Here is a 10,452-nt window from a genome sequence, read left to right on the forward strand (position 1 = left end):
GTCGGACCCCTCCCCCCCCCGCAGAAGAGTTTAGGAGCACTGGTCCTGATCCCTGCCTCCTCCCAGGGGGGCCCGCCAGCGCTGCCTCTTTCACTTCCTGGCCCTTTTGACTGCTGCTTTGCAGGCAGGACTTGCAAGCGCCTCACCTGTCGGACGCCCGCCTGCCCTGTCACCTGTAGCTCTTTGTTTCACTCCGCAAAAGTGCCACCTCTAACTTTTGATCGAGGAGTTAGAAGGAGAGGAGAGCGGAGTGGGGCACGAGGTGGGTTTATGAGGCAGGGAGAAAGTTTGTCGTCTGTTCTGCAGTGTTCTGGGTATGCACACACACACACCCGCCGGCTTCTGTCTTTGTCACCCTTTGGGTTCCAGCCCTCCTCTATCTCTGCAGACTTTTGGAATATCCTGTTGGCCGCCGGACAGTCAAACTACCTGCCTGTTTGCAGGCCGGCCATGCAACATAACACCAGTGTTCCCTCTACGCTGAATGAGTGTGAGCTAGCTCACAGGTTTTTTTAGCCTCCGGGTCACACCTTTTCTTCTCAGGTCAGTAAGGAAGGCTCCAGAGCAAACCGATTTCTGCAGCAGCCAACTTTAACGCCAAGTAGCTCACAACTTTAGCTCCCAACTTTAACGCCAAGTAGCTCACAAAGCAGAATTTTTGCTCACAAGACTCCACAGCTTAGAGGGCGGCATTGCACAGCATGCAAGCAAAGTTTGCCCGTCCGGAGGTGCACTTAGAGGTGTGTGGGGGGAAGCAGGGTATTGGCCTCTGGTCCTTAGAACCACAGCCTGCTTCTGGTCTCATGAATGAAGCGCTGGGGGGGGGGAAGGGGGTTTGCGTTCAGCTGATTTGAGACAAAACCGCCGTCCTCCTCAAGGAGATGTTCCCATTCTTAGCAGTCTGAGGGGGCGGGGCTGCGGCTCGGGGGCGGAGCCTCTGCTTGGCACGCAGAAGGTCCCAGGCTCAGTCCCCGGCATCTCCAGCTACCTTGGGTCAGATAGGAGGTGCTGTGAAAGTCCTCTGCCTGCCTGACACCCTTCTTTTACTGTGTACTGGTCAATGACTGTAATAAATTTACTTACTTACACCCTGCTGGTCTGAGCAGGCAATACTGGCCTCGACGGTCCGATTCAGCAGCAGGCAGCCGTGTCCCCTGTAAGCTGGGTCAGTGTGAGCTAGCTCACAGTTTTTTAGCCTCCGGCTCACACATTTCTGTCTTAGCTCAGGAAGGATGGGGCTCCAGAGCAAACTGATTCATGCAGCAGCCAAATCGCTCACTCGCAACTTTAAGAAGAAGAAGAAGAGGAGGAGGAGATTGGATGTATACCCCCTGCCCTTCACTTGGAGCCTCAGAGCAGCTTACAAACTCCTTTCCCTCCCCCTCCCCACAACAGACACCCTGTGAGGTGGGTGGGGCTGAGAGAACTCTGACACAAACTGCTCTTTCAGGAACAGCTGTGCCAGAGCTTGTGACTGACCCGAGGTCACACCAGCAGCTGCAAGTAGAGGAGTGGGGAATCAAACCTGGTTCTCCCAGATCAGAGTCCGCACACTTAACCACTACACCAAACCACTGCAACAGGTAGAATTTTTGCCCACAAGACTCCGCACCTTAGCGGGAGCGTTGGCTGGCAGGCAATATTGTGTGTACCTGTGACGACCTCTTATTTGGGGAGGTCTGGTTCTCCTTTAAAATGTTCTTATGTTATATTTTACTTTGGGTATCCAACTGCCACCAGGAATATTTATCAGGCTTTCCACACCTTTATACTAATATATTTCTTCTTCTGGTTTTGGTATTGTGACCCCAGGGTCTGGGCTTTTGAAGGACTATGTGTTTCCTGGGAAGAATTTCGTTCAGAACTTGTGTCTTAAATAAAAGTAGATTTATTTGATGTTCACACACTCTTCCCTCTTATTGACAGGGATCAGGGCATGTCACTTTGTAACAATATTTTCCTTAGGCCATATATGGTTACTGTTTCTTTATGCTTTAACTTTTCATAACACACACAAGACTTCTCTCTCTCTCTCTCTCTTTAAAACGGACAAACTGCTTAACTCTTATCACACACAGAACCAAATCTTTCCCACACAGGGATTGAGTCTCCTTCAACTCAGAGACAGCACTTAACTCCTATCAACTGCTTTTTACACAGCACTCTGCTCTGACTAACTGTCGTGTGTTCTTTTTGAAAGGGGGGGGCTTGTGAAAGAGCAGCCAGATATTCACCTGACCGGGCTGGAGCAGGTGCTTTCGAAACTGCTGTGGGTGCCCAGTGGCTTAAAAAGTTTCTGCTGCTTCTGCACAGAGCGGCATCTTTTGTCTCCCGGCCAGACCGAAGGATAGAAAAGGAGCAAGAGTCCAGAGTTCGAAAGGTGCTCGTGGACTCTTGCTCTTTTCGACGGCCACAGGCGGACTCACACGGCGACCCATCTTGATCGAACTGCCTGAGAGCAGCATTTTGAATCCAGTGGCACCTGTAAGACCAACAGAGTTTAATTCTGAAAGGGGCAAATGGACTCAGACTTGGTATCCGAAGAATCGTACGTGCACACAAAACCTTATCTCCAAAATAAAGTCTTGTTGGTCTTAAAGGTGCCTGACTGGACTCAAACTTTGTTCTGTTGGTTCTCCCACTTCATACCACCACGCTCCCCTCACCCAAATCGATCTCCATGAAAGAGGAGGATGGTTTTCTGTTTGATTGACAAACCATGTATTTCTTTGTTGGTTTATTAACTTCACGTTTATCCGTGGACCCACCTGGAGGTTCGGGAAACTCACCGGGAACCAGGACCAATTTGGGGGAATTAAGCTCGGTGTTCGGAGAAACCTCTTCCCACTAGCATGGAAGCAGTGTTCCCGCTAAGCTGAGCTAGTGTGAGCTAGCTGGCAGTTTTTTAGCCTCCGGTTCACACATTTTCCTCTCACCTCAGGAAGGAGGGCTTCAGAGCAAACTGATTTATGTAGCAGCCAAATCGCTCGCTCACAACTTTAATGCCAGTAAGCTCACAAAGTAGAATTTTTGCTCACAAGAGTCTGCAGCTTAGAGGGAGCATTGTATGGAAGACTGGGAGAGCAGAATGTGTGGTTTAGGGACCTTTACCTGGAAGGTGGGCAAGGACCTGAAGACATGTGCCTTGCACATGAAAGCTGCTACCAGTTTGGTGTTGTGGTTAAGTGCACGGACTCTAATCTGGGAGAACCGGGTTTGATTCCCCACTCCTTCACTTGCACCTGGCTGGATGACCTTGGGCAAGCCATAGTTCTGACAAGAGCTGTCCTTGAAAAAGAGCAGCTTCGGTCTGAGCTCTCTCAGCCCCGCCTACCTCACAGGCAAGGCTCCCTCTAAGCTGTGGAGTCTTGTGAGCAAAGATTCTACTTTGTGAGCTACGGGCATTGAAGTTGTGAGCGAGCGATTTGGCTGCTGCATAAATCAGTTTGCTCTGGAGCCCTCCCTTCCTGAGCTCAGACAAAAATGTGTGAGCTGGAGGCTAAAAAACTATGAGCTAGCTCACGCTCACTCAGCTTAGAGGGAACACGGCTCAGAGAGTGCCTGTTGTGGGGAGGGGAAGGGGAAGGAGTTTGTAAGCCGCTCTGAGAGTCCTTTGGGTAGTGAAGGGCAGGAGGTATAAATCCAATCTTCTTCTTTTTCTTCTACCAAGAACCAAACCTTTGCTGGTCTTAAAGGGGCCGCTGCCCTCCGACTTTGTTCCGGAGGTCAAGGACGCGGCTCAGGGTGCCCCTGGCAGGCGACCAGTCATCACAGAACACAACTGGATTTTTTCCCGAGAAAGGTTTAGAATTGAGGAAGGGGAACGAAGGGGTACAAGAACTGAAAAAGGTACTCAAGGGCCACAAGAGTGGAACTGTTGTGTTTCAGAAGGACCCGGGTAAGAAGACTTGGCCGGAGAGGAGAGAAAGAGAAAGTGAAAGAGAGCCGAGCCCGAGCAGAAAAAGCGGCAAGTGGGTGGGTGAGTGGGTCGGAGGGGGGTAGGGGGGATTCAGAGAAGGGGAAAGGGAAGTTTTCAAGAGTGTTTGCCTATCCTCAGTCTGCCGAGCTGGGTAGAGTCCCTTGCCTGTTTTGGAGGCTGAGTGTAGGGGACTTCAGGAGAGCTTCCAAAGGAAGTTCGGTGATAAGAAGGTTTGCTGGTTCCAGAGGAGAGAGGAGTGAGGACGGTTGCCAGGCCTGAGTTGGAAATACCTGGAGACTTTGGGGGGGGGGGGGATCCGGGAGAGGGCGGGGCTTGGGGAGGGGAGGGACCTCTGCATGGTACAAGGCCATGCGGCCCGCCCTTCAAAGCCGCCATTTTCTCCAGGGGAGCTGATCTCCGTCAGCTGGAGACCGGCTGTAAAAACGGGAGATCTCCAGGCCCCGCCTGGAGGCTGTGGAAACTCGAGCTGCAGCGTTTGAAGAGTCAAGCAACAAATATATACACTGCAAAAGCCTTATTTATAAGTTAAAGTGTTATATATGTTCCACCTTATAAAGTGCATTGTGTATTATTCATAATAGTCTAAGACATGCAATATCTATGACAATCATAGACGGAGCTGCTTAATGGGCCTTTTGTAGGACCAGCAACAAACATCAATTTAAACTTCAATGTAACCACAAAAGGACACTTCCCCCTTTAGAAGACTTTCAAGCAATGAGAAGCCGTGTACAACTCTAGAAACTCCTGTTGGGGGTTGATCGTGTAAAAAGGATGTCAGTTGACTGGTAGCTATTAGATTGTACACACTGATTATTATTGTTGATATTGCATGTAATGAATATATACCCGTTTTAGAATATTATGAATAATACACAATGCACTTTATAAGATGGAACATATAGAACACCTTAGCCAGTTTGGTGTCGTGGTTAAGTGCGCGGACTCTAATCTGGGAGAACCCGGGTTTGATTCCCCACTCCTCCACTTGCACCTGGCTGGATGGCCTTGGGCAAGCTGTAGTTCTGATCGGAGCTGTCCTTGAAAAAGAGCACTTTCTGTCAAGAGCTCTCTCAGCCCCACCGACCTCACAGAGTGTCTGTGGTGGGGAGGGGAAGGGAAAGGAGTTTGTGAGCCGCTCTGAGACATCTTTGGGTAGTGAAGGGCGGGGTATAGATCCAATCTCTTCTTCTCTTCTTCTTCTTAATGTACAAATAAGGTTTTTGCAGTGTATATATTTGTTGTTTGACCCACCTGGAGGCGGGCAACCCTAGCAGTGGGGGGGGGGCGGTCTCTGAGCCAGGGTGGCAAGGAGATGGCACAGGTCTGACTGGCAGAGACAGGAGCCGGCACAGGTACAAAAGAACAACAAAGAAAGGATTACAGAGTCCAGGAATTCAGGGTGAGTCCCGGATAAGAATCTGTGCATTTCCTGGTTCTGACCGGGTTAGGGGGGGTCCCCAGAAAGGGAAGGAAAGGTGCATGCATCCAGGCAGGGTGGATGAAAGGGCAGGTGGGGTGGAGGGTGGCCCCATGGCCAAGGGTCAGCAGGGTCAGTACAGGTGATCAGCTCACCTGACTGCTTGATATTAGTTAGGTCTTGTACTCAGGAAGACCGGCATCTGCTGATGGGTAACAAATTGAGAGTCCAGTGGCACCTTTAAGAACAGCAAAGGTTTATTCAAGATATGAGCTTTCGTGTGCAAGGTACACTGACCTCCTGGAACCAGGGGTCATTTCCTGCAGGACCGCACAGGAGCATAGCTCCGGCAATAAAGAGCCCAGGAGGCGGGCACATGCAACAAGCCCTGCCCCCTGCTCCCAGCAGCCCTCAGTCCGAGCAAGAAGCAGCCAGGTAAGTTGCAGACCCCCCCCCCGCCCCCCCGACCAAAACAGTCCAGTGGTACTGTAATGATTCCTTGTTTTATATGTGTGTGTGTGTGTGTCTCTTTAAAAGTTTGGTTGCCTGGCTGTGTGATAGAATAGAGTGGTTGAAGAGACAAGTGTGGTGTGATTGGTGATTGACAGAGAGGGGGAGGGGTTTTGGAAGTGTTTCTGAGTGGATGAATATGTATGTCTGTCTGGAGTGACAGTTTTGAGGTTTGACAGTTGAGAAGTTAGTTCGTTCTGAGGTCTGTGGGAGAAGCAGTCTTGTGTGTGATTAAGAGTAGTTCTGATTTCTGTGAGAGAAGCAGAGAAAAGTTCAGATAGGTCTGTGTATGAAGGAAGTTAGAGAGAATAAGAAAAAGTAAATGAAAGCTTAATTGAAGACAAAATATAGGAAAGGCTGTATGTCCTGTTAAACTGGAGAGTAACAGTGAGCTTATAAGACCTTGAGTTAAAGTTACAAAGTTACCTTAAAATCCCTGACAGAAAGGGAGCTGATCTTGTGTGAGACACCAAGCAATTGTTGAAAATATTCACATTACTGGTTACATTGTTATACCCTTTTAGTTATGAATTGTTTCAATAAATCTTCTTTTATTTAAGTCTGCCAGCTCTGAAAGAAATAATTCCTCAGGAAACACATAGTCCCTCATGTGACTTAAAAACTTGACCTACCTATCCAGTGATAGCCAAAAGAAAGTATAAAGGTTTGGAAAGCCTAAAATTCCCTGGTGGCAGCCTAACCTACCCAGTTGAACAGAATAAAAAGAACACTTTTAAAGAGAAACCTGTCCTCGCCATATAAGGGGTCGTCACAGATACCTTTAAGGTACAAGCTCCCACTCCTCTGCCAGGACAGATCTGCACGTTCCCCCCCCCCAATAGCTAGCAATCCAAAACAGTCCAGTGGAGCCTGAGCGGTGTGTTGCCTTCTGATGTCAGGGGGCGTGGCATATGCAAATGAGTTATGCTAATGAGTTGTGCTAATATGCTCCTGCACCTCTTCTTCTAAGAAATGACCCCCGCCTGGAACTATTTGCTGATGAAATTACCTTGCTAGACCAAGGTGGGGGATTGGCGTGGCATGCACCTCTGGCAATGGGTAGCCATGCCAAGGGATCACACATCTCATCACAAATAAGCTGTGGAGTCCCGTGAGCAAAAATTCTACTTGGTGAGCTCCTGGCATTAAAGCTGTGAGCAAGTGATTTGTTGTTGTTGTTCAGTCGCACAGTCGAGTCCGACTCTTCGCGACCCCATGGACCAGATCCTGCCAGGCCTTCCTGTCTTCCGCCGTCCTCTGAAGTTTGCTCAATTTCATGTTCGATGCATCTATGACACTGTCTAACCATCTCATCCTTTGCCGTCCCCGTCTTCTTTGACCTTCAGTCTTTCCCAGCATCAGGGTCTTCTCCAGGGAGTGCTCCCTTCTCATTGGGTGGCCAAAGTATTTGAGCTTCAGTTTCATTATCTGGCCTTCCAGGGAACAGTCAGGGTTGATTTCTTTTAGGATTGACTGATTGGATCTTCTTGCAGTCCAAGGGACTTTCAAGAGTCTTCTCCAGCACCATTTTAGCCTCCAGTTCACACATTTTTGTTTTAGCTCAGGAAGGATGGCTCCGGAGCAAACTAATTAATGCAGTAGCCAAATTGCTCACTCACAAGTTTTAATGCCCGTAGCTCACAACGTAGAATTTTGGCTCCGAAAACTCCACAGAGGGAGCATTGGTTGTGATCAACACTCCCTCTAAGCCAGGGGTGTCAAACATGCAGCCCGGGGATCCAAATCAGCCCCCCAGAGGGTTTCTATCAGGTCCGCAGTGGAACTGGCTGTCTTCTGCTTCTTCTTCCCGTTCTGCTGCATCATCGTAGCTTTGCAGCTTACAGGTACACACCTGAACAGCACACTCGATTGCAACAGCACAGACATTTTGATGCAATGATTCAGAGCAAGAGGTGTCAGTTATCAGACACAAATAAACAAAATATTGCAAGAGTGCTAATGTTTTAAGCATATTTCTGAGTAAAAGAAACCTTTTGCGTTTGTGTCCTTTATAAAGTTTATATCTCTGCTACCTGGCATTACATTTTATGACACACGTGGCCCGGCCCAACAAGGTCTCATTTATGTCAGATCCAGCCCTCATAACAAATGAGTTTGACACCCCTGCTCTAAGCTGCGGAGTCTTGTGAGCAAAAATTCTACTTGGTGAGCTGCTGGCATTAAAGTTGTGAGTGAGCGATTTGGCTGCTGAATAAATTAGTTGGCTCTGGAGCCTTCCTTCCTGTGCTAACACAAAAATGGGTGAGCCGCAGGCTAAAAAACTGTGAGCAAACTGGCCCACACTAATTCAGCTTAGAGGGAACACTGGTGACCAATGCTCCCTCTAAGCTGTGGGGTCTTGTGAGCAAAAATTCTACTTTGTGAGGTACTGGCATTAAAGTTGTGAGTGAGTGATTAGGCTTCTGCATAAATTAGTCTGCTCTGGAGCCCCATCCTTCCTGAGGGAAGACAAAAATGTGTCAGCCGGAGGGCCAGTTTGGTGTCGTGGTTAAGTGCGCGGACTCTAATCTAGGAGAACCGGGTTTGATTCCCCACGCCTTCACTTGCACCTGGCTGGACGACCTTGGGCAAGCCCTAGTGCTGATAAGAGCTGTACTTGAAAAAAGGGCAGGTTCAACAGCTGTGCCAGAGCTTGTGACTGACCCAAGGTCACATCAGCAGGTGCAAGTGGAGGAGTGGGGAATCAAACCCGGTTCTCCCAGATTAGAGTCCGCACACTTAACCACTACACCAAACTGACTCTCTAAATCCAATCTCTTCTTCTAAAAAACTGTGAGCTAGCTCACACTCACTCGGCTTAGAGGGAACACTGGTGAGCAGTAACCCTTCTTTGTATTTCAATGGATATAATATATAGTTTTGAACATAGCTGTAAATTGTAGATGGACTTCCCTTGGTGGGCATTGTTTGTGGCTATACCTCTACACTAAGGGTACCCTATTGTTTCGTGCGCTCCCTTAAACTGGCAGTGTGTGTGTGGGGGGGGACTTGGGTCTTCTCCCCTGCCCTCCCGCTCACCCGCCTTTCTCTCCCCCTCCCTCCCTCCAGAGGAGCCCATCCACTGGTTCTCGCAGGTCTTCTTCTGCCAGAGAGACTCCCCGTTCTTCGGCTTGGCCCAGGGTCTGGATGACGACCAGCTCTTCTGGTTCGACTTCCCCAATTCCAGCTGGCACGCGCGCCTGCCCGACTTCGACCCCGAGGTGCCCAGCCGGGTGCCCACGGCCAACGTCAGCGCCCAGCGGGAGCTCTGCAGGGATCTTCTGACGCTCCTCTCCAACATCTCCAACAACCCTGAGGTGCAGTTGCCTGAATCCAAAGGTGAGGACGGCTGGGGGTGGCACAGAGGACCCAGCGACAGACCCTCTCTAGGACTCGTTTGACGGTCCGCCCTGTGGTTCTGGGAGGGGAGCCATGCAGAAGAGCTGGATTCGAGTTCAGTCGCACTTTAGAGCCCCGACGAGATTGGGGGGTGGGCATCACCTTTTGAGAGTCGAAGTGGAATCAGATGAAAGGGACACTTGAAGAGAGAATCATAAAATCATAGAACGTTACAGTTGGAAGGGACCTTGCAGGTCATCTAGTCCAACCCCCTGCACTCTGCAGGAGCGTAGCCGAATGATAGCCCTACAACATACCCGAAAGATGGTCGTCCAGCCTCCTCCGCTTTATGCACCTCCTTGCCCAGGTGGCTCGGAGGTATGGGTTGGGTTGCCATCAGTACGCTGATGACACCCAGCTCTATCTGATGTTGGGTGGCCAGTCGGATTCCAGACCGGAAGATCTGGACCGGGCGTTACAGGCCGTGGCTGGTTGGCTTCGGCTGAGCCGGTTGAAGCTAAATCCGGCGAAGATGGAGGTCCTGTGCCTGAGTCGTGGCAGTGCAGGGCTGGGGGCCCTGCTCCCGGCCTTCGATGGGGCACCGCTAGTTCCAGCGCCGGAGGTTAGGAGTTTGGGGGTGCTCCTAGATGCCTCCCTGACACTGGAGGCCCAGGTAGCGGCCACTGCTAAATCGGCCTTTTATCATCTTCAGCTAGTCCGGCAGTTGGTTCCCTTCCTTGACCGCCGCGACCTGGCGATGGTGATCCATGCGACGGTCACCTCGAGACTTGACTACTGCAACGCTCTCTACATGGGGCTGCCCTTGTCTCAAATCCGGAAGCTGCAGCTAGTGCAGAACGCCGCGGCTAGGCTGCTGATGGGCTCCCCACGGTGGGAGCACATCCAGCCAGTGCTTAGGTCACTGCACTGGCTGCCTATAGCATACCGGATCCGCTTCAAGGTGCTGGTGCTCACCTTTAAAGTCCTACATGGCCAGGGACCGACCTACCTGAGGGACCGCCTCTCCCCATATGTACCCCAGAGAGTACTACAGTCTGGGGCCCAACACCAGTTGATTATTCCGGGCCCCAAGGATGCAAGGCTCACCAGTACCAGGACCAGAGCCTTTTCTGTGGTGGCTCCTCACTGGTGGAACGAGCTCCCGGAGGAGATCAGGGCCCTGTGGGACCTTTTACAGTTCCGCAGGGCCTGCAAGACGGAGCTCTTCCACCAGGCCTTTCAA

At 50.5% G+C, this 10,452-nt stretch overlaps 1 protein-coding gene across 1 annotated transcript in view; it reads left to right on the forward strand.

Annotated features, from left to right (window-relative positions):
- The window catches only part of LOC107115806 (class II histocompatibility antigen, M alpha chain), a 19,666-nt gene that overhangs the window by 899 nt on the left and 8,315 nt on the right, over nt 1-10,452 (forward strand). The window contains exon 2 of the mRNA XM_015417566.1: nt 8,940-9,209. Coding sequence (XP_015273052.1) covers nt 8,940-9,209 — 270 coding nt within the window. The remainder of the gene's footprint in view (nt 1-8,939; nt 9,210-10,452) is intronic.

This window comes from Gekko japonicus, unplaced genomic scaffold (assembly GCF_001447785.1).
Source record: "Gekko japonicus isolate JY-2015 unplaced genomic scaffold, Gekko_japonicus_V1.1 scaffold6404, whole genome shotgun sequence".
Lineage (NCBI taxonomy): Eukaryota > Metazoa > Chordata > Lepidosauria > Squamata > Gekkonidae > Gekko > Gekko japonicus.